Raw genomic sequence first — 24783 nt, forward strand, 5'->3', positions numbered from 1 at the left:
ATCTTTTCCTTTGCTTGATTGTACGCGCCCAACAAGAACAAAGGTCTCAATCCTTTTGGGATGCCTGGAACCCTCCAAACCCAGAGGATTACAGGCATCTTGTGCAGAGCACCACAGGGGTGAATGTGCCAACAAATACGGAAAACAACGCAATGGCCCAGAGACTGGAAAGATCCGGTAGAGATTCCTGTCCCCAAGGAGATGGAAAACAGCGCCATAACTATTGGACCATTGCACTTATTCCCCATGCAAGCAAAGGGATGTTCAAGGTGTTGCAACAAATAATTGTATTGTATATGGAGTGAGAAATGCCTTACATTCAAGCAGGATCCTGGAAAGAGGCAGTTGGGAGCATGTCACAGATATATATTGGCTATTGGAGCACATCAGGGAATTTCAGAACAACACCCGCCTTGGCTTTCTAAAGCAAAGGCTTGGTCTGCAGGGATCATGAGAAGCTACGGATGGTCCTGAAAGAAATGGCATTTGATTGCCCTGATACATAACATGTGTTGCAGACAAGAATGGTTGAAAGAAAGCTTCTTTCAAGAAAGTGGCCAATTAGAGAGGGTTGTGGGAGCTACCAAGGCACAGCAGCGTGGTATAAAGTTCCTCAAACCAGCATGGCAGTTTCAGTACCACACGAGGCAATGCAGTGGCTGAGGGGGACTGCGGAGGGTAGGGAATATAGGGGGCTGCCCATAGTCCCTGTGGAACCTAGAGATCCTTATTCAGGTGGGATGAAGTCTGGGCACTGCCTTACCTAGAAGTGCTGCATAGTGCAGCATTTTGGCAGGATGTCTCCTCCATCTCATCACACGTACGCAGAGCTCGGTTGCAGTGGTGGTGAATCAGGTCAGTGGCTTTGCTGTGACGGTGCACCCCGGCTGGATCCAGCCACTCCACCACCGAGTTGTGGAAGATTTTGGTTAATTTTCTTCCTATGGAGCAGCAAAGCTTCTGGAAGTCCAGGTAATTGTGCTTTGTATGTCCCTGTTCCTGGACCCCTTCTGAGCCACAACATTATTTGGAGCAGTTGCATAAAACAAAGGCTTCCCTTACTCCCTGTTTTCGACGCTGCAGGCCTGGGTTAACAAGGTCCTTTGGTTCAGAGGTTTAGCTGGGGTCAGATTTCTGTGCAAGGGAGCAAGGTAGAGAAAGCTGCCTGTGGAAAGGGAGTCGGGGGCCACACTTTGGAGCCACCTGCTGAGAGTGAGGCTGTAGGAAAAGGGTTCTGGTTATGCTGTGATTAAATAAAGCGCTTAGTATCAGGCAGAGAAATAAAAACAATACTGAGCGAATAGACAATGAACCAGCTATACCCACCGCGTAGGGCTGATGATCGCTTTCACCATAGACTTGATCAACAAACATTGTGACCTTTTCTGCACATCATTATTGTATAAGAGCTTCAAATTACTGTTAAATCAATTCCATGGTGTAAGATGCTTCATAAAAGTTGCGTGCCAGTTGGATGCAGCGTGGGCTCATGCTTTCGCCACTGGAAGAAGAGTGGCAGCTGGGAAAAGTCTAATATGAAAATGGCATTTTGGTCTGGATAAATGTGGTGTTCATCCCAAAGGGGAAGGGGTTCACCACGAACGAGCAGCTACCTTGTTTTTCCCCCATCCGTGTGTGTGTGTGTGCAAAGCAAGGTTCAATTGCACATGCAGTTTGCCTAGCATTCATTTTTATTGAAATACACAAAAATGTGGTTAAGAGCGCAGGACTAGGACTCAGGCGATCCAGGGTCTAGTCCTCACTCAGCCAACTGGGTGACTTTGGGCCCGTCGCAGACTCTCGGCCCAATCTACCTCACAGGGTTGTTGTTGTGGGGATAAATTGAGAGCAAGAGGAGCAGAATGATATAAACCACTTTGAGTTTGTTAGAAGAAAAAAGCAGGATGTAAATCTCAGTTTAAGCTTAAGTGATACCTGCAGACCTGTTCCAGCTGCATAAATCAAGGAACCAGCCCTTGGAATGCATCCCGCCATTAATTATAGAAAGGAGACCTTTTCTAAATGCATGTTTGGGATGTCCATCCAGGAGCCATACATCCTGTAACCTTAATTTTTGTTTCCTTTGCAGTTGCTTTTGGCCTCTACTTCCCCAAGAAAGAATACCATGAGAATGTCTACCTTGAACAGCCAGGGGGATCCCCTGTAGTGCAGATCCATGCGTTGAAAGATTCCGAAGAGGAAGAGATCTATTTTTGGCTGTGCCCCCACTTCCACATCCTGCGAGTGGGAGCCAAGGACAACCTTTGGTTTCAAATTGGAGAGAAAACAGGACTTCTTATTCTGAATAAAAGTCTGGATAGAGAAGACTTTGATACCCTGTGTAAGTCAAGTGGATGAAGCCCTCCTGGAGTGGTATAAGTGATATTTGATGTTGATTCATTGAGTGGCTTTGATCTAGCTGCAGAGTCTTATTAAACTAATGCAGCTTTTTTTCAGTGAGTGATGGAGAGTCTAGGAGCTCCTCATTGCAGATTAGTAATACAGCAAAAATAATACTCTGTCGGCACGCCAGAAACTAATGCTTTGGGCATGGGTCCCCTCAAAGTGAGGGCTATAGAAGCGTATACCAATATAAAGCTACAGTTGAATGCCTACTTACCCAGGATTGAAGCCCACTGAACGCCATGGGCCTTACTTTTGAGTAAATATATAGGATTGAATTGTAATGTCATTTAAAGAAACGTATTTGTAGTAGGATTATTCTGTCTGGATAAGGGTTCTAGCTTGGCATGCAGTAGAAAATTTGCACCAGATTAATGTATGAACATGAAGGAAGAAGAAAGTCACTGTGACAGGGCCTTCCGTCGCCTTGCTTTGCAACGCTGGCATACTCGAGCAAGTGGGATTGCCTGACCCTTGGGTATTCATTGGAGCTCTTCTTCCCCACTGGACCACCAGCGCTAGTTGCGCGTTCTTGTTTGCTTGCTGGAGTTGCCTGGGGACTGGAATCCTCAGAGAAGCTCCATCCAGGTAGAACAGAAAGTATCTTTGCTTTGCTTTGCTTCAGTGTTATGCTTAAATGTTGAGAGCCGCTGTGGTACAGTGGTGAAGAGTACAGGACTGGAACTCGGGGGATCTGGATTCTAGTCTCGGAAGCAAGGGTGCGTGTTGGCCCCCTTATTATTTAATTTATATATAAGCAATTTTGTAGAAAGTTCATCAGGACCACAATTTAAAGCTCCATCATTGGGTCAACAGAAAACTTCTGTTTTGTTATATGCTTATGATAAGGTCCTGCTTTCTCAAACTAAAATTGGCCTAAGAAGGCTCTTACAGTGACGAGGGCGATGCTGCAAGGAAGAAGATGTTGTTATAAATTATACGAAGAGTGAAGCTATGGCTTTTAGGGAAAAGCCTAGAGTTTCATCGTTGAGCATCCTTGGTAACCCCTTTAAACAATGTTGTTCCTTTAAATGCCTGGGAGTTACTTTCAAGGTTGCCTTGAACAAGAAACGTCATCGGCTCCCCTCTCTTAGGGCTTGTGGGCACCTAACAGTTATAAAATATTGGAATAGAAACATCTCCTCTTGACCCAATTCTTTAGGTCACAAATCATTCAATCTGTTATCATCAAAAGATTCAAAACTTTCTGTTTTTATTTTTTGTTTTAACTCCATCCTCCATAGATACCCTATCCCTGATGGTCTTGTAGGGGCTCCAGCTGATGGCTCTCACCTCAGGGACTGGATCTACTATTCAGATGCCCTAATTGATAGGTCATCAATTTTAAATTCCAAAGTAGCCCCTTGTATAAATTTTTTAAGCACAATCATCTTAGACCTAACTATGTAGTCAACACCTCTAATTACATCCTTAGGGTGGCTTTTATGGCCCTGCACTTGCAAACCGAGCATGCAGCTCTCTCGTTTGGTCAAAATTCTCAAATTCCAGTGAAGCATCATGTCTGTAACTGTGGATGCCTCTAAGTGGAGACCCTTCCTCATTACATTATCTACTGTTCTCTATAGAGAGAGACAAGAGAGAAATTTTTGACCAGTATTTTATCTGCTATAGATGCATGGTCTGATTCTGAGAAAAAAATATTCCTGTTATCAGACTTTGATGCATACATGCATACAGAGTCTCTCTCTTTGCCTTTGAAGCTAAGCAGATAAGCTCTAGGGAGGTTTTGGAAGAGTTAGTTTCTTGATGTATGACCAGTCCATTTTACTTTTTATCCCTTTTCAACTATTCTAGTTTTAACTAACTTGTTAGATCAGTTTTAAAGTTCTCCATTGTTAAATTGTATCCTATGGCTCTGTAAATCTGTAATGGCCCATGGCTTAAACCACCTATGTGTGAGTTTGGGTGAATTCTAGTCCCCACTCAGCGATGGAGTTCACAGGGTGACTTCAGACCAGTCTCAAACTCTCAGCCCACAGAGCTGTTGTGGTGGTGGGGATAAGACTGAGAGCAGCAGGAAGAGAATGATGCAAGTCAGATTGAGTTCCTTGGAAAGAAAAATGGCAGGATATAAATATAAATAAATAAATGTTGTTGGCAAAGGAAACTCACACGGCAAGGCTTCACTGGGAACTGCTATTGTCATTTACTCAATGGGGGGCTCCAACTGGGAGTTCTGGGTGAGAGCTTCACCCCCAGAATTGGAGCCTCATTTTCAAACTGACCTAGTCATGTTAAATTTAGCTAAACACTATCAGTCAGAAACTGGATTTTAAGCAACTACCTTTAACGAGTGGCCAGCAGATTAGTGAAATTGTGTCTCTGTGCACTCTTACCTTTTGGGTAATAAAAATGACATTAAATGGAATGCATAGAAAATGGAGCAGGAGGACATTTTATAAGGAATCATAGGAAATGACCGGGTGTGCCTAGCTGGATGGAATAATGTATGGTAGCGAATTGCTGAAATGAGAACTTGTATGTTACCTGTAATATTTGCCCCTTTTCCAATAGTTGCAGGGAGTGGGGTTTCTCTGCCAAAGCTCACCCTCCAGGTGATCCTCTCGACCCAGCCTGTCCGAGAGAAAAAATGCCAAGATTCAGAGCCCAAAGCCATGGTGAAGATCTCCATCATCAACACAACCGCAACGGCTTGCAGTTCAGCAAAGGTTAGCCAGCTGTGTTTCGCCGATATGGATCTCTCGTTTCATGTCAAGGAGAACAAACCACCAGGAATATTTCATCAGCTCCAGTCATTCTCGCTGTCCTACCCGTGCCCTAATGCAAGCGTTTCCTACCACCTGATAGCAGGTAAAGCAACAGATTATCCTGTTGGCTCATTCCTATATACCGATCTTTCTTTCATTGCTGGGCTGGGCTACATTTAGCAGCTAATATTGATATCAGCAGATAAAGATCTATAATTAAAACCATTTGGAATGGTCATTTTGACCTTTTCAGCACTCCCTAGCTAAGCACAGCACTGCATTTGGCTGCCCACAGCCTCTCCAGATGCCATTTGAAGAATCTTTATTTAAGAAACTGAGAGGGGCATAAAAATTCCTCTCTGACCTGCTGAGGTTGCCCACCCCTGTTTTGCTGAGTTGTCAGCACAGGTTTAGAATACATTTCCAAAAATTGTGCATGCAGAGACACATGCAACACACCTCTGAATGAGTATCGGAAGACTGGTGTTTCCAAACACGGCTTGGAGCCATTCAAAACTCTCGTTCTATTGCCATCCACTGGCACAAGAGGTTGGAGGGTTGCATTGCAGCTAACAGCTCTGGGGAGGCCAGATGGTTTCTGTCTGAACATAGAATGCTTCCCATTTGGTCCCTTTCACAGTTTGTGTAACTTGTTGCTCAGCCACAAACAGAACAACATTGAGACAGCCTGACTTTGCATATGCAGCTACTTGCTGGTTGGCAGACGGGGTGCATCCCAGTGCGTGAGCCGGCTTAGCTGCTGGCTGTTTCCCTCCAGAGTACCAACCCGATTACTGACCCGGTTCAAACTCCTAAGTGAAACCAACATTTTGGACATCTTCCCTTCTGCAGTCTTCAGTAAGCACTGATGAATATCTTGTTTCGTTTTAACACCAGCTGGGAAAGCACGGAAATGGTTTTCAAAACTGCTGCAGCATGATTGTTTAGATTTCCCTCGGTTTTGTTTTGTTTTAGAATGAACACTTAACAAAACTTCTTCCCATTTCCCTAGCTCATTTCCTACACTATAACTTTCATCACAGCTTTCACTTCCACCCCAAGGTTTTCTCTTTCCCATTCAGCAGATTGCAAGTGAAAAGTGCCTGATTGGATATAGGGACACAGAACCCTGCCCACCCCCACCCCCCTTTACTCAAAAACATCCAGAATGCATAACAAGATCATCTCTTAAAAACATGAAAACATCATTAGCATGCATAAAACAAAACATCAAAACATTAAAAACAGTAGCTATGAATTAATTGAACAGAAAAGAAGCAACAGACCTTACAACCCAAGCACCACACTTATGCTATCCACTAATAGCTCAGCAAAGGCCTGCCTGGAAGCAGGAAAAAAATCCGTTTCTCTTTCCCAACTGCTGTATTTTTGACGAGAAAGAGAATATAAGCCCAGGCCTCCAAGGCTGATGTTAGTGTTGGGGCAGATATATATGGGAAAATATGTTTGAAGAAATCCTATTTCTTGGCTGCGAAAGGCTTCCAAGGTCAAAATATGCACTTCAGAAGCCTTTTGAAATGACTGCTTTTCCGCTCCTAAATGCCAGTATGTTTAATTTAGCATGCTCCCATTTTAATGCTACGTTGTGGGCCAGTGTCTTTAAGAAACGTCACCTGCCTTTCAGACCATGCTGCCCTCACAGTGCTTCCAGCACAATCGCATGCATGTTTAGACTGAAAAAAAGGCCTTCTTCCCGCTTCCCATTTTGAACATTCTGGACCACGTTATTAAAGGATGCATCATTTGGCCTCACGGTTGGCTGGGGAGAACCAAAGTAAAGCAAGTCAGGATTTAATAGATCGAGGCAATGAGATCTACTGCATTGCTAGAGGATGGTCTCCCCTAGTTGTGACTCAGAGAGAGTAAGACGTGCTCTGAGGATCGGAGGGGTCTAACGTATCAAGAGGTGGGGAGACGATGATCTTCCGGGTAACCTGGTTCCAAGTCATTTGGTGCTACAAATACAAATTCCAGTCCTCTGAGCCCTGTGCACCCATCCAGCAGGACTAGAAGGCTAGATATGGGACTTCGGGGGTTAGAAATCTGTTCCCTCCCAGAAAGAACCGTGCCGCTTGCCTTCGGAGGCGGTAAATAGCAACTGGGGAGAAGGAAAGAGTCACTCTGGAGGAAGTAGAAGAGACTGCAGAGGCAGGATACTACTCCTGGGGCTGTTGTTTCAGGCATGAGTGATATCTGAATCTCATCATGCACATCTGAGTTGCTCACAAGAAGAGAGAAAGTGGGATATAAATGCAGTGTAATCATAACCATCTCAGATCTGAGTGGGATGTTTCACCTCTTCCTGACTCTCTGGTCCAGCTTGATTTGTTAATGGAGTAAGGAGAAATAGATGGTCTTTCTGTTGTGTTCTAGATGAAGGTCTGCCATTTTATTACAACAAAGATACCACAAGTATTGGAGTGACGCAGTCTCTGGATCGGGAAGAAAGAGAGAAGTATGAGCTGATTGCAAAGTGCACGGTCAGAGAAGGCTCCGTGGAGACATCCAGGGAGGTGCCCTTATTTGTAAATATATTTGATGAAGATGATATGCCCCCCTTCTTACCGAATGGTACCAGCTCAACAGATGCTGTCGTGGAATTCAGTAGAAAAGAGGTAACAGTCCATGAGGGAGCAGTGCGGTATTGGAACACATTGTGATGCAGAGCCAGGGCAGGCAGAGAATGGGCAAAAATCCCCCGATTACAGATGTGTGAAGAACCTGGCTTGGCAGAGGGAATCCACTGGAGTTCCTTAGTTTGGTTCCCTGGACTCTAGCCCTCTTTCTCCCCTACTTCAGCCTCACACCAAGCCTTTGTGTGGGCATCTTGCTGGAAGCGAGTTCAGGCGGAATTCCGCTTCCACGGCAGATCAAACCCACAATTGCTCGGGGACACTAGCAGCCTCTTTGTGCAGAATACACAAGCTACACAATGCTTTGTGCAAAACACACGCAGCCCACAAGTCGTGTGTGTGGAAGCAGAATGCCTGATCCTGCTTCTGGCTAGATGCCCGCACAAAGGCTTGGTGTGAGGCTGGCTAAGAGGAGCCATGCTGGACCGGCCAAGGTCATCTGATCGAGCACTCTGTGCACACAGTGGCCAACCCAGCTGCCCGTGGGAAATGCGCCAGCAGGACCTGAATGCAGCCACACTTCCACCGTGTTCTCCCACAACCGGTCTACGTGGGCATCCTGCGCCTGATACCGGAGGTAGCGTATGACCGGTAGCACTTACATGCTACTGCTGCTCTTCGAAGAAACCATTGTGTTGCTTGGGATTATCCATTTGTTTCCCCCAGAGTTGATTTCAGTGACCACAGGCAAAGAAGCTGATGTAAGGAAGCAGCTCCCTTAGGCATGGAAATGGCAATGGAGGCTTTTAAACAGCGTTCTTAGGGACTCGTTGGTTCCTTGGAAACTTCTCGGAGATTCCCCAGTTAGAACTCAATAACAATGGATTGGCTTTCCTGAAAAATAACTTACTACTGACTCCCACAGCCACATCCTGCAGCATTTACTGTGTCCTCAGCCCCTCTCTCACAGTGCATTTTGGCACATGCTTACTAAGAAGTTACTCTCGCTATATTCAACAGGGTTTATTCTAGGTCATATGCATGGAGTTGCAGCCTTTGTGTTGAGGCCCAGGATGCCTAGGCAGAAGTGATCTGAGTGCTGCATTCTAAAACCTTCTAAATGTTGTGCATTCTAGGATATGCACAAGTTTCACAGGAGATGCACAAAGGTTTCTTGGGAAACATCAGTGTGGAAAAAGTACCCTAAAATTAGGTTCCTTATAGTAAAAAGTGTCCACCAAAGTCTAAGCTCTTGGGAGCATTCATGGGGAAATACCGTGAAAGTGTTTATAAGTTGCACCCAATTGATACTGGTTATAATTGTTAAGGAGGATGGCCAGTTGTTAAGGAAAATGTACTGTGCAACCATCTGTTTATTGCCTGCATCCACCAGCAGTCTAAAGGTATCCAGAACGTGGTACTCTTCATGATTGCTTGAAGGCCAGAAAGTGTTCAGAGCAATTCACATACATGGCTGTGCTGCAGTCCTTGCAGCAACCTTGCACAGTGGGTCAGCAGCGTTATTCCCATCTAGCAGATGGTGAGCAGAGGCTGAACGAGCTGCCTGGAGAGAGCAATTTGTGTAAGGTCAGTGAGGATGTTGTGGCAGAAGCAGGATCGGGGCAGTGGCTCAGTGTTTAGCCATGATGCCACATCGGCTCTGGACATCCAGTGCTGTAAAAAATTGTCCTCTGTCGTCAGCACGAAGGAGCGATGACATGTTCGGGCTGCCACAGAATCATGTTTGGAGCCTGCGTTTCCTAACACTTGCCTTTAGAAGACTGCACAGAGAGACAAGAGCCCTTTCCAAGCATGTTTACATAGGAGCTCTCTTTAATCCCCCATCAAATTTATGATACAAATGTCCAAGGGATCTATCACGACACAGACAATTTATTTTAACAAAGTTTTAAACGGTAGGTATGTTTCTTTGCCAAACGAGTCACATCTCTGGGAGCTAGATTTTGCAGAAGAGTTTACTATTTTTGAAGGTTTGCTGCCACCACCAGGCCAGGATCATCTTTGTGCTTTGGTCCTCCATGTATAAAGTACATCCTTTCAGAGCGCAGTCACTGAGCTGTATACAAAGCTGACAGTGAAATACGTTGACTCAGTTTCTATTCACTCTGTAAAACAGAAGTATGATGTCTTTCCCTCTAATAACAAACTTGGGTGGTTGAGGGCCAGGAGCAGTGAAGCTGAAACCAAACCGTCAAGGAATGAGACGGAGGCGTCAGCATAGGCAGAAGCGCAAGATGTTCTCAACACATCCCTGCTGCAAAAGCTCTTGATGGGGCACTGAGCACACTTCCAGGAGTCTTGGATTGTTGAGTGTTAATTGGAAAAGAAAACAAAACTGGAAACGGGGGGAGCTAGTTGGCCTGGTGGAGCTTTTGACAGCTTTTACAGTCCTGGAGCAGACACGGCTGGCTGGCTGGCTGGAACATTTGGCAGGAATCCCTTGCGATGCCGGGGAAGCTGCTCTACACATTTCCTTGCTGCTGCATGCTAAAGAGGACCATGTGCCTCTATTCATACAAATCCAGAGATGCTCCTGTTTGAACAGCCCCAGCGAGAAGTGCTTTTTCTAGGTTAGCTACCCGGGAATACCAGAGTTTGGATTTTTATTTACCTAAAAGACATGGAGGGCTGTGGGGCGGAAAATGGGCAGGAGAGGAAAATATATACGTGGGGTTCCCCACTGCCAAAACTGGTCCAACTCAGATTTGAAGCATTGGGTGTGAATGGCTGTCCATCACTTCTAGTCCAGTATCAGCAGCTTGTGCCAGTGTTCCAGGTGCTAGAAGCACAGGCAGGAGGCTGCTGTTGCAATGAGCTTCCATTTCTGGGCTTCCCAGAAGCGTTCAACTGGCCACTACGAGAACAGAGTCCCGGTCTTTGGTCAGGCTCAGCACTGTGCCTCTGACATTCTTCACTGCAGCTCGTTTGGTGTTACTGGAGCCAGGAGGCCATGACGTTCTGCAGAGCTCAGAAAAGTCCATTCCTGTCATGCTTCTGGGCATAATCAACCTCACTATTAGGCAGGGTGAGGCTGCCCTGTCTCAGAGAGTGTAGTTTGGGTTAACATTAACAGGGCAACAGATTAACAGGGGCAGTGACTTAGTTCTATTATATTTTTGCCGTCATGGTGGGGAGTCTTTTGGATTTCCTGGTCAGGCACCGTGATGCATCAGGTAGTTTCTCTTACCGACTTAAGGCACAGAAGGATTCTTTTTAGGCCAAAGATAAAATAATAAAGTAAAGTAAAATGTCCCAGCGTTCCCTATCCAATGTGGCTGCTGAGAGATTCTGGGAGTCATGATGAGTGAAAGATGCTTGGCTGCCCAGCTTAGATCCAGGGGTTCATGGAATAGTAGAGTTGGAAGGGGCCAAGAAAGCCATCGAGTCCAACTCCTCCCTCCATGGAGGCCAAGCTATAAGGTGATGGAGAAATCTAATGAACAGTTAACTCATGCAGTCCACAGTTCATTATACTTGAACGTTTTTCTCACAAGTGTCCTCAGCTTGAGAAGGGCAAACGTGGTGAAGCAACGCATAGCAGACGTTTCAGAGGATTTCATCCTGTCACTGCCTTCTTGGAAAACTCAAGATTGCAACTCTGCTCTACACCAAACTGTCCTTGATCAAATTCTCATCCTAGGGCAGTGGTTAAGTGCCACGCTGGAAATGTGCATTGTGACTGCAAGCAATTCTCTCCTTCATTCTCTTTTAAAGGGCACCGTCCTAGCAACAGTGATGGTCTATGATGCAGACACCACTCCCATTTTCCCTGTAGAGAGTAGCAGAAAAAAGTATACTGGCACCATAGATTCATCCGATCCATGGATAAAGGAAACATTTCGAGTGGAGCACAACTTCCATGAGATCTATTTCATTCCAAATGGTAGCCAAGTGAGGGGAACACGACACGAATATAGTAAGTTTGCTTGTATCCATATTTCCAAGTGAAAACTAATTTGTTTATAGGTAGTAGATGCTACATTGAACTGCCTCATCCATCATTTGTATTCTTCATTGGAGAAGATAATAGATCATATTATTTATTTATTTAGAAAATTTGTAGGCCGTCCATCACTGTTGTCTCTGGATGGTTTACAACATTATTCCAAATCCTAAATAAAATAAATTAACTATTCCACAACTAACCTATTTAAAATAAATTAAATAAATCTAATACAATTAAAATTACTCAATGTTAAAATATTGGTCAAATAAAAAAGTCTTGATCTGGTGCCAAAAAACATTTATTTATTTATTTATTTATTTATTTATTTATTTATAGCATTTCTATGCCGCACCCATCGCCAAAGCCTTGAGGCGGCTCACAAGGAAAACAAAGCATAGAACAATATTAAAAATTTGGAGTTCTCGGTGATAATATAAAACCATTAAATAAAACACTGATTAACCATTAAAATACCGTTTAAATAAAAAGGTCTTGGCCTGGTGCTGAAAAACAAGTAACGACTGCGCCAGGCGGACCTCTCTGGGGAGCGCATTCCATAGGTGGGGCGCCATCGCAGAGAAGGCCCTCCCCTGGGTACTTACCCTCCTAATATCCCTCACAGAGGGCTCCCGGAGAAGGGCCTCCCCCGCCGATCTCAGGAGGTGGGGGGCATATATGGATGCAAGCGCTCCTTTAGATAACCAGGTCCCAAGCCGTTGAGGGCTTTATAGGTGATAACCAACACCTTGAATTGGGCCCGGACTTCAATGGGGAGCCAGTGAAGCTGATGGAGATGGCACCATATAATGATGGTGCCAGGCAGACCTCTCTAGGGAGCGCATTCCATAGTCGGGGAGCCACTGCAGAGAATGCTCTCCTCCGAGTACTCTGTCTCCTGACCTCTTTCAGATGTTCCAAGAGTTGTACGACAGAGGTGGCCAGTGCTACACAGATAATGTTGTAGTAATTACTTTTCTTTCCTTTTTTATGTAATATGATTACCCTGTGTTTTCACAAGCAAGTTACATTTTGTGCAGCACACAAAAAATAAATGTACACATGCCACCAAAATAATGTTTGTTTGTTTAAAACTTTTTAGACCATCCCTTACCATGGTCTCGGGACAGTTTAACAATAAGACAAAATAGAATAAAACACAGCATCCTAATAATAGCATATAACTAGCAACATACAAATAACATTCCAGTCAATAGAATATCCATAAGCAGTATATCAATATCAGTACAAAAACACAGTAATGTATCAATAAACTTAAGTATTTCTAGTAGTTCGTTGTATATGCAGCTGTATCTCCTCTTCCTATACAGTAGAAGATTGATTGTTCAACTTAAGGCACAATCCATATTGTAGTAATTTCCAATGTTGCAGTAGAAACATCATGCCATTCTTTGGGACCTGACTACAAAAATCCAAGGATGGAGGGTGGATAAAGGCGACATGGCAGCAGAAACTTGTTCTTGTCCTATTTCAGTGAGAGGTTGGGCTCTAACTTGCCCGAGCAAAACAGCTCTTGCTATTTCTCCAGATGTTCCTTCCCAGTGGTAATATTGGCTTATGGAACAGATTCGCGCCAAGGTTTCCCCTCTAGCTACCTCTCCTCTCAGTGTACTCTTTCACACCAGCTGTTTGCGGTCCTTCCTTTGTCCACTGGGTGTCTCTCCTGGTCACTTCTTTGCCTTTCCCAAGGCGGTCTCGCATGGGAGTCTTCTTCATTGTAAAGTGAGTCTGGGCTTCTGTTTCTTGCAGAGCTGGTGTTGAACAAGAGCATCTCAGTCACGGAAAGCCGCTCCTTCCCGCTGAAGGTTATCGTGAACGACACAGAGTACCAGGGCCCAGACAAAACTCTGGTGCTCCACTTCAACGTTTCCATTCTCCCCATCAGCATCCGGTTTTCAAATGTGACATACCAGTTCACAGTGAACAGAAACGCTGCCAATTTCTCGCAAGTAAGGAGGTCTTAGTCGTTTGTTCTGCTTTGAGAAACGAAGCTTTTTAGAGTTGGTTATCCATTTATATTCACATGCAGGACAACATACATATAGCTGGATAACCCCCAGATATTCATAACTTTGATTTTAATGGCCTCTGTGAAGGGGAAACAGGGCCCAGTTCCACCTGGTAAAGTTATTTGCAGTTTTTCATTGAGAGAGAGAGAGAGACTAACTCATAGCTCGGACTCTGTGAGTCAGTCTCTGTGCCTGGCATTTTCCTCAATCATGAACATTTATAGCCTATGCAAATAAGTTTGTGTTTGAGTAAGTGAGCACATGGCACCCCACGGCCCATGTATTTCACTGTTGTGTGTGTGCAGCTACACACTCTTGAAGCTATTAATTCTATTTCCAAAGCTGATTATGCTTGCAGTTAGGCTGAAGGTGCCTTCCTTTCTGAATAACCTGTAAGATGTGGCCATTTTTCGCTATCTGTGTGGATTTTAGCAGAGCTGATCTCTTGATGGGAGAGCAGGAGGCCTGAAAATGGCATTTGAATTGGATGGGAAAAAATCAAGTTTAAACAATACACATGACATAATAACTGCAGGACAGACCCTACAGATTTCCTGAGTGATAGTTCTTCCTCATGGATGCTAAACAGCGCACATCAATTTTGGGCCAGAGTGCATGGGTAGCCCTGCAGATGTCTCGCCCCACCGTGCAGTCAGCAATAGCCCAGATTGCTAATGATCAGAGACTCTGGGAGTTGTATTCCCGTATAGGTGAGGTACACTCAATAATCTTCTGTTTTAGCATATTTTACTTTAACTCCAGTGGACATGAAATTATTTTTGTATGCACTGGATTTCTGTTCTCTATCAAAACAATAAAGTGAGATGTGAGAGATCAGTTCGATGTCTTTTAAAATTGTGTTGTAAAAGTTGTGACTGCTGTGCAGTTTGGCATTCAAGAGAATTTAGGTATAATTTCACCAATCATTTCCTCTGAAAGGATTAATCTGAAAAGTGTTTCAGCCTGCATCTGTATAGTTGGAATATCAATGTTTTGTGGGGGGTGCCAAACCTAAAGTAATGCTTACTTTAAAACACAAGAAAAAAAGTTTCGTTTCGTTTCATTTCGTTTCGGTTCGTTTCGTTTCATTGTTTTTCCAAGTGACCTCTGACTAACATCACAGAAAGCCAGTGTAGGGTTAAAGTGTTGGACTGAGGACCTTAAACATCTGGATTCTAGTTCCCGCTTGTCCATGAAGCTTCCTGGGTGACTTTGGGCCAGTCAAAGATACTCAGACTAACCTATTGCAAAGAGTTGTTGAAATGTGCCTTTTAACTACATAAAGCCCAAGTTTCATAAGTTCACCAAACAATACCTGTATCGATAAAGCCATCTTCTATTGCATTGTCATGGTGGGACTGGATTTCATAGTTGGCTAGTAGAAAGCAATGCTTCACTACCCTGTCCAGCCATAATTTGTAGTCTCCCACGTACAGGTGTATCGTCTTTCATCTGAGCCGGAAGGTATGAATAGGACATTAAAGACACATCAAAGCAGTACAGCCACATGTGGATTTACATTTTCTGGAATTACTCTGCAGCCTTTGCATGTTGGGAATGAAAGGGACAGTTGTTCTTGATGTACATTCCAAGGTCGGGCAATTCTGGATTTGTCAGATGATCAGGAGGAGGGGTCTGGAAACAGGCGCCCCCCTAACTTTGAGATGGGAGATGCAGAGGGTTGCCCTTTCCACGTGACTCTGAGAATAGCCAGGAGCTGCAGCTGCTGGGAAGGGGCATGGGGCAGGAACGCCCGTGGCCAGCCGAGCCTGGTAGGACTCTTGATCCCATGGCCCAGCATCAGGAGAGAAGGGCCAGGCAGCTAGAGGGATGCCAGGAAGAAAAGACTTGCCTGCTTCCAAAGGGGGTAGAGGCACTCCAAAAGAGGGTTCCCGGAGTAATTGCCAAATCGGGTTCAACCAACTGTTCTGCGTGTGCTCACAAACTCATTCTGTGATGATTGTGCTTCACTTTAGAGAACAGAGAGCTTTTTCAAGGCTTGAAATAGGCCCTCTTTAGTTTATGAAGGGAAGTTACCCCAAATGGGGGAATCTGTTTTCATGGTTCCACTATGACCATGGATAGTTTCTCATTCATGTGGAGTGAGCAGCGATTGCAAGTCCGAGTGGGAAATGGGCAGGAGACAAGCAACAAGATGTTTGGAAAATCCAGGCATTCTTCAGCATCTCTCCTTTGCCTACCCTTAATTCAGTCACATGTTCGTTGGCTTTATCAACTCAGTTCCAGGCTCACATGCCTCCAGTCTTTATACTGACTTGGCAATAGCAAGGAAGATGACAGTGCTGCTGTCCATCGGCAATCTCCTTCTGGGTCAAACAGTCCAATAAAACCTCAGTTCAGGCCCTTATTGCTGGTCCACTATGCAAATAACACTTCCCATAAGCTGTATTTTCCAGGCCAGTGTCTGATCACATGGAGGTCTGGCTTGCCTCATTCTTTTCCCAGCAAGAGGCGAGGAAGGAGGTGAGGTCATTCCTGCACCATTGAAGGATTGTACCTTCCATTATGAGTACAGGAATTGGGGCCACAGTCTTCTCCTAGATTGGGATCCACGTACCTAATTTGTAGCAAAGAATGTGATTCAGGCATCTCAGTCTGTAGGATCTGACACTCCTCAGTCCTGAAGCATTAAGCCTAATTTGAAATAATTAGCCAGCCCTGGGAGAAATGCAGGAAGGGAACAAATGGGAAGGCTTAATATCATTTGCCCTGAAGAAAATACAAGAGTGTGAGGAAGCAATTAACCTCTGAGCTGATGTTGTTTCTCTAGTTTGACAGCTAAAGGATTGAATGAACCCGCAAGTTCAAGGCCTCGCTGTCCCAGTGTTCGAAAAATAGGATTCACTTTCTTAATGACTTCAAAGAGCCATACTCGTTCTGAGATTATATTATATGAGACAGTTTAATGAGAGAATGTTGCTGTAACTTATTGTTTAGAGATTTTTCTGGGTGGATAATTTGTATTGCTATATAGGGTAGAGATTGCGGCAAGGAAATAACATTTTAAATGTGTTTGATTGGTCAGCAAAGCATTTTGCAGCTCCTTAGGAATTAGCAGGTCACACGACTTGCATGAAATGGTGTGAAGAGAAGACCAGCAGCCTGGATCCTATTTTGCTTGTCTATGATGTGAATCGCCATAATATGTTTGCAAGCGGACTGTTGGAGTGACGCTCCTGGTGTGCCTTCACTGTTTGATGTCATTGATGACTGTCTCGTCTGGCTTTCACTTTCACTTTTTCTTCTTCCTCCTCTCTCTCTCTCTCTCTCTCTCTCTCTCTCTTGTTGAGACCAGATAGGAAGAATCTGCATTGATAACTGCATGAGGTTTCATGGTGTCAACATCACGTACAGCTTGCTTTCCCCAAATGTCAGCTGCTATGCGCTGGAGATCGCGCAGGGCCAGGAAGACAAGTACGGAAGCCTCTACGTGAATGATTCCTCTGTTCTCCGGAGACCAGACTGCAAGGAAATACAGTACCCTGTGCTAGCCAAAGAAGAGCGGAGCAGGAAGGAAGCCCAAACCCATCTTACAATTGTGCTTGATGGAGCACGTGAGTCAGGGATGGCCTCCTGTGGCGCTGGATGCGGGGCTGAGACCCACACAAATGTGTGCTGCACGCATTCAGCTGTGCATCCTCCATCCCATGTTCTGATAGAATTTTCTGGGAGGAGGGATTGGCACTTCCTGCTGTATCCCTGAGGGATCCATGAGGCTGAATGTTTCTTCAGACAGTGAAACAGCATACTCAGTTCAAGTTAGCAAAGGAATCCGTAATGATGAATATTGCAGTTCCGTTGAGAAATACTGTGTTTTACTATGGTATGCAAAAGGCATCCCTTGGACCCAAGAAACACAGGCAGTCTAAATTTCAGCTGCATGAGAGGTAACTTAGGAAGAGGTGGAAAACGGGAGACAAAGCTAACAAGCCTGATGTAATTAGCTCACTCATTAGGCAAAACTCTTCCCTTCACAAGGCTCACCTTGGTAGTGAGCTTGGATCGCTATATTGTGAAGTATTTACTAATTCCCAAGCAGATTGCAAGTTTTGGAACATGTTGCAGGCTGCATCTAAACCAAACATTTCTGCATATCGGCTGTGTTGGCTGGTTTAACCCTTTTCTTTGAGGAGAAAACGTAACAGTGCCTTGCGGACCCTGGAGGGAATGGGTGGCATCTGAAGTCTTTCGACAACCCAGTCCTATATGAAGAAATGGGCATGTAGGTTGCAGATCTCTCCCTGTGGGCAATCCGTTGGCGAGCAATCCATCACTCCCTCCCATACGTGGCTGTTGATGACAGCAAGTAAGCATTACATAGAGTGGCCACATGGAAACAGTCAGTTAAGCAGTGAGCACAGAACAGGCGGAGACATGAGATCATGAGGCCTTGCGCGATTCCAAACTGTAGCTCCCAGGAGGCCATTTAATTGTTGCACATGCAAAAATAAACAGAAGCAGACCTCAAAGGAGAATTCTTCTATCTGCACAGATGAATTTGTTACTTTCTGGGGAGATAATGACTCCCCCTGGGGTGAATTGGCCTATCTCTAGTAAAAACTGAACGAAGAATAGAAGCAAAGGTGCCAGTGGGGACCAAACGTCGTCGTCGTTTCTTAGCTTAGGGATGGTTACAAGAGGATGTGGTTGTTTAAGATAATTTCATGGGTTCTGGTGATTGTGTGATCCAACTTCTGTATGAAACAGATGTGTTTATAATGTTTTCAGATGTTCTGAATTAAGTGTCCACCACTTGCGTGAGAAAATAGGAGCTGTACTCTAAGAAACTGCGGTTGGCTAGGAACTGCGCAGAATCATAGAAGAGCTGGAAGGGGGCTGCAAGGCCATCATGTCCAACCCTCTGCTCAGGGCAGGTCTCCAAGGTGTCCCGGACTGTCCAGCTGACTCTTGAATGCCTCCCATGTGGGGTAGCCCATTACCTGCCTAGGTCGCTGGTTCCATTGCCACGCTGCCCTAACAGTCAGGAAATATCAGCTGCAATCTGCCTTCCTGTCACTTAAGCCCATTATTCTGTGTCCTGCACTCTGGAATGATCAAGAAGAGATTGTGTGACAGCTTGTCAAGGACTTGACGAATGCTTTCCTATCCCAGTGTGATGCCCAGAACTCAACAATAGTCGAGCACATCAATAGTTAACTCATATTTAGCTTGTGATTGACAGCAAGTCCAAGATCCTTCTCGCTTGTAGTATTGTTGAGCCAAGTATACCCCATCAGATAACCGTTCCTGTGGTTCCCTTTTCCAAAGTGTAAAACTTCGCAATTGTCTATATTGTTTTCAGAGGAAAGAATGTCTTCTTCACTTGTCCAGCTTTGGTAATAACTTGTGGTTGTGGTTGTCAACAGTGGTGTCTTCTCTTTGTAGTTATACATAACAGTGACGACTGCCCAGACGCTTGCGCCATTAGCAAGACCCGATCAGAGTGTGAAGAGTGTGGAGGCGTTGGAGTGCTCACAGGGAAATGCCAGTGGCGACAGGGAAACGGGAAAGGTACGTTTGGATGTCCAGCACCCAAATGGGAATCAGGACTGCTTTGGAATCTGGATTTGTGACAGAGAGAGATTTGGGGCAAAGGACTTTCCATGCATCTCTGCTATCCCCAAGCTGTCAAAGGGTTGCTATTATGATTTATCATTTTCTTTCTTGTAATGGGAATTTCTTTACTGTCCACTTCTTTCAGATTATGTCCTCCCTGCTTTTAGAGAAGTTATCTTTAAAGACACTGGGTAGTCCAAGATTGGGTTATTGGAAGATGCAGGGAGCTGTGGATGCTTTCCACTGATATCCTGCATTGTCCATATTTCTCCTATGAAATCCTGTGCATGGCTGAGAAATGGAAAACATGGGCAGGCTATATTGTTATATAATCAGTATGAATATGGAGCTTGTAAACCCAATCTGTCTGCAGTGGCAGAACATAAATTTGGACGTCTAGTAAATTGCCATGGAGACAGTTTATATTAGGATTTGTCTGATTCAGAGCCAGCAGTGTATAAAGCATGGAATGATGACTTAGCTTTTGTTAATGTTTTGTGGTGATCTTTGGTTAAAAAAGTGGGGAGGGTAATACAGCATAAGTGACTGACTGATAATGGAACCAAATCCAGGATTGGGCCAATGGATTGTCCAGATTCAGACACAATGTATTGGTCTTCATCCAGCTCACCTCTGCATGTATACAGCAGTCGAAGACCTGGATGGTTTGATCCAGAAGTTACCGAGAAATGCCAGCAGCATCTTACCGGTGTGCTCGTGACCCTAATGAACACTCTCAGCAACTCCAGATAGAGGTTGAATGACCCTGGAGACAAATGCGGGCCCTCTGGAATCCCTAAATATCGGGAGGGGGGTGATAAGCATGCCCTAAAAACTAGGTGCTAAGCTCAGCCGGGCTGAGAGGATAAGAGCCACCAAAGAATGGTGCTTCCAGTAACCCCAAAATCAGCCCAAGAGGACACCACGACCAAAGCTGGTACCCAAAGCTGATGGAAGATTTAGTAAGAGCTACAGTACAGCACTTCTCTCTCTCTCTCTCTCTCTCTCTCTCTCTCTCTCTCTCTCTCTCTCTCTCTCTCTCTCTCTCTCTCTCTCTCTCTCTCACGCACACACACACACACACACACACACACACACACACACAGTCTCAAAGTGTTTGAAGGGGGATGTGTGCCCATTGCCATAGCAACCAGGCATTGCAATGAAACTTTTGCAGGACCCAGTGACAAGACAGGGAGCATCCCTGTTCCCAAGGCAACGAGGCCAATGCTCCCAGCATGATGGTTTCATGGAAGCATCACCAGGTGGAGGAAATCAGCTGGTTACCTTGGCAATGGGGACATGCATTGCTTCTGTTCCCAGAGGGAGAGTAATCTGGTTTCCTGTGCCCTCAGTGATTCTGGCACACACTCAGGTCCAATTGGCTGTGTTGCACTGTGATGTCATCATACTCACTTGCATGATCCTTGATGGATCATGGGGAAACCAGTGTGGAAAGAAAATGGCACTGAAGGAGAGCAGAAGCAGTGCAGGGCAGACCAAAGCAGCACGGGAAGGCTTGGGAGGGCGTCCCATGCCCCCAAAAGCTCCTTTTCCCCTGAAAATGTGCACGAACCAACCATGAGCATAGCCTTAATTCACTTATGAAAGTGCATACAAATTGCTATCGGATTCAGAAAAGCGTCCGAAATGAAAAACGAAAACACTTGCCTACTTGTTTTCTTTCATTTGGGAATTTTATGAATGGGGATCTCTGTGCAGCCTGATTTTAGTAATACTAAATGTTCGGGGTGAGCACTGCTTTAATAATCCTGCTGTGCGGCACTTATGAAGGTGCTGAGGGTAGCCTGCCCAGTCCTTATGCCACATCCCCTCTTTTGCTTGTGTCCTGTGTCTAGGGATAACTACAAACTATTCAACCTGCAGTCCTAGCATCAGGACCTGTCCAGATGGAACGTGTGATGCTGTTGAAAGCAAGGACAAAAGAATCTGCCCTCAGGATTGCACAAGTATGGAATCGCGCTTTCCCCCCGCTTAGCTTTTCCAGTGATAGGTATTCCACTTTGCATCTTCCACGTCAACATTGCGCTTATCTTGCAGAGCCAGACCTGCTGTGACAGACTTCAGGCTTGGTTTTCTTTTCTTGTTTTGTGTGTGGAGGGGCTTCCTTTTTTCGAAGACGGAACTTTTTTCAAAGTTGCGTAGCTGGATTAAAACACTTCTGCTTTTCGAATGAGAACCGTAACTTTGGTTATGCTCTTCAAGCTGTTCATAGAAGAGGCATCCCGTTGGCATATTGGGCAGCACGATAAAATCCAAGGCTTTGGTGTGAGCTTTTACAAATGAATCCGAATGTTACCTGAAATACTCTTATAAGTACTGTGCAAACAGCATCATCAAATTATGTGAGAAGATGCACAGGCAAAGAAACTAAGGTGCTGCAGGGTAGCTCATGCAAAACATTTTGCTACAACAAATTGGAAATGCATTGTTGAGCACTTGGGCAGGACCATCTGTCATCTCACGGTTATTCATAAAGTCACCCCTACTCTTAACACCCGGTGTATAGAGAAAGAGTAATAAGCATGTCTGTGGACCAATGGATCGAACGTGTGCTTGATTTGCATAGTAATAGTCCCCTGGAAAGCATAATATGCAGATACATTCGGTGCTGCGTGGAGGAAAGGTTGTGGCATGCAGATACAGGTGCATTTTAGAATGGGTGGTATCCAGGGGTTCTTGCAGGATGGGCCTTTTGCATCCCTCTTCCTGCAACCCCCTGTGCTCCCCAATCTAACTCTGCCCGATTTGTGGCAATCTCCTCCTCATGGCAGCTTTCCTTCCCTCGCCGTGATCTCCCAGGCCTGCCCTTCAGGAGAGCTTTGGCAGAAGGGGGTGCTGGGGTGCAGGAGGGCACTGTGAGAAGAGGTGGAAGGGCCCTTTGTGGGCATTTGGGGTGCATGGGATACAACCTAGTCTTTCTCTCCCCGTCAGCAACAGATCTCATGCCCCTGCGATCATGGAAGTGTGCACTATATATTGTAATAGCATATCTAAGGTGAGTTTGTTTTAAGCATTTCCCATGCTCCAGAGAGCTTCTAGAGGGACAGCAAGGAGATTTCAGCCCTGGCTCCTAACCTTTCTCCCTCTTGTTTTGCTTCTGTCCAGCTGCAGCAACTCTGCCGCAGAGGCTGTGCCAGAAACTGAGGGTTTTGGGTGGTTGTCTGATGACATGCAATAGGAATTAAAGACATAATGCAGATGCGAAAGAACACGAAAATAGTCTCAGTATTGAGGGTAGTGACTTTTTCTTTTTCGGTTGTAATCATTCACTTAGACTCTCTCTTTGCAGCTAATCTGTGCTATGTGCTTTGGTTCCGCCACATCGGGTGCTTATATTCTGTAATAGCCTGTATCCTACCTGGAAAGTTTAATAGTAGTTTAAAGGATTATGTAATGCAGTTATACTTAGCACTCGTCTTGTGTGCTTTTGAGTCAGCGTGTCTCTGAGCACTCTGCAAAAGTTGTTAAGGTTTATTATTGCCATTTTAAGATGAGGAAATTCAACCGCAGTGAGGCTAAACTGGTTCATCTAAGAAGGGAAAAACTCTTCTCCTGCACCTGGTACTCTCTTTGTTCTCTCTGCTAGATTGTGCTGTAGCCCACAATGAATTTGCATGAATTGTACTTATATTGTAATTAAGATGTGGATGTATGCTCAGGATAGCATATTTAAGTGGCAATCTTGCACCCACTTACCTGAGAGTAACCCCTTTAAACTCTGAGTTGAGGTAAATAAGATGCCCCTGTAAAGGTTCTCAGCCTTTCTCCCACCCAGGTACCAACTTGGCCGAATTATTTTGATTTTCAAAAGGCCAGGACACGTGTGTGTTGACCTCGTAAAGCCAGGTCCGCATATATAGCATATCATACATTTTCTCTTAATTCCCAGAGCACAAAAGAGGTGTCCCTGCCCACTTTCCCCTGCAGTGTTTCACAGCAAGATCTTGACACTTCAGTGCCCTAGGCAGAGTATTAAAATGGTGCCCTTCTGCGTCCTGACATGCCCATCCTTACTGGACTGTCCAGTTGCCTGCTTTTGCTCATGACCTTTTCTGTGCCATCAGCTCCATCACGCATGAGCTCGCCTCACTGTGTGTCCCTTCTCTGACTTTTCATTACATTCATCCATCTGCCCTGCCCCACTTCCTCCAGACTGGGATGGGAGCCTTGACACAGGCATGACATACGGAAGAATCAAGGTTGGCCTTGTGGTCTGAGGAGACATCCTGTTCCATCTGATGATGTTGTATGTGGGCAAGTCCTGTTGACTTGTGTAGCTAAGGGCACTAACAAGCTTTTTCAATAAAAAGAGCAGCTTGCATGCATGCTGAAATCTGTAAGCCATTGCATTTCTTTCAGGTCTCGTCTCTGCATTATTCTTTAATGTACTGTTTAAGAAAGGCTGTTCCGTAACAGGAGCAGTTAGTCATCATGACTGGCTACCTAAAGCAAGTTCCCATGCAGTCTATCTGCAGGTAGACCCAAGAGAGTAGCCAGCTTTTGTGCCCAGGTTTCTTCCTCCTGTTATAATAAGCCAACATTTCAGAAGTCTCACTGGGATGCAGCTTGCTTACATATGTGTTTAATTTAGGGACTAACATCGTTGGTGGACACCAGAGAGGCATTCTTGGAACTGGAATTAAGGCGGGACATGGAGTTTGTCACTGCTTTCCAGGAATAAGCTGTTATTGCGAGAAAAATGATATCAGAGGTGAGTCTCAGTTTTATATGTTGGTTTTACACTTGCATTGTTGGAAGCACCAATAACTTTGTAGGGATGCTTTCCTCTTAGATAGATAAGTGCCTTCATGACGCTGTGTGTGTGTGTGTGTGTATTTAAAGGCCAACAAATGGAAGGAAACATACAAGACATGGCCACAAATGTAATTGCGGGATGGTGCATCAGTATAATCTCAGAGCAATTCAACCACTTAACTTTCTTCCTGGCATGGAAATAGTCATTACAAGAAGAGATTTTTATGCACGATGATGGAATAATTCAAATAAGCAATCAACTGTGTGCCATTGGAAGTGAGAAGATGCTGTATTGCAGAAGTTGTTCTTTCTGTGTGGAAGAATCCTCAGGTGTTTGTCTGTTGTCTTGCTTTGTTTTTTAAAGTGCCATCACCACCTGCTTACTGGCTATCCTTTAAGTATTTTATGGCCTTTGTATGCTTGGAATAATTTCTGAATTCTGTTCACCTGTGAATTGGAGTGGTTCTGTCTTCTCCCCAACACCACACCACACATTCCTAACTCTGTTATGAGGCAACACGTACTACAGGGAGTATGGAGTGCCGAGAGAGAGCCGCTGCGGTGTGGTGGTTAAAGGGTTGGACTGGGAACCCGGGAGATCCGGGAGATGCAGGTTCTAGTCATGAAGCTCACTGGGCGACCTTGAGCCAGTCACAGCCTCTCAGCCCCGTCTGCCTCACAGGAGTGTTGTTGGGAGGATGAAATGG

The 24783-nt window shown here is 45.0% G+C and overlaps 1 protein-coding gene across 1 annotated transcript in view; it reads left to right on the forward strand.

Moving 5' to 3' along the window:
- Nucleotides 1-797: 797 nt before the first annotated feature.
- RET (ret proto-oncogene) overlaps nucleotides 798-24783 on the forward strand; it is a 53867-nt gene continuing 29881 nt past the window's right edge. The window contains exons 1-10 of the mRNA XM_044420058.1: nucleotides 798-855; nucleotides 2090-2341; nucleotides 4939-5235; nucleotides 7527-7768; nucleotides 11462-11663; nucleotides 13461-13660; nucleotides 17037-17295; nucleotides 19127-19252; nucleotides 21157-21267; nucleotides 23913-24032. Of these exons, the coding sequence (XP_044275993.1) occupies nucleotides 798-855; nucleotides 2090-2341; nucleotides 4939-5235; nucleotides 7527-7768; nucleotides 11462-11663; nucleotides 13461-13660; nucleotides 17037-17295; nucleotides 19127-19252; nucleotides 21157-21267; nucleotides 23913-24032 (1867 nt within the window). The remainder of the gene's footprint in view (nucleotides 856-2089; nucleotides 2342-4938; nucleotides 5236-7526; nucleotides 7769-11461; nucleotides 11664-13460; nucleotides 13661-17036; nucleotides 17296-19126; nucleotides 19253-21156; nucleotides 21268-23912; nucleotides 24033-24783) is intronic.

Source organism: Varanus komodoensis, unplaced genomic scaffold (assembly GCF_004798865.1).
Source record: "Varanus komodoensis strain SLA01 unplaced genomic scaffold, ASM479886v1 scaffold11, whole genome shotgun sequence".
NCBI lineage: Eukaryota > Metazoa > Chordata > Lepidosauria > Squamata > Varanidae > Varanus > Varanus komodoensis.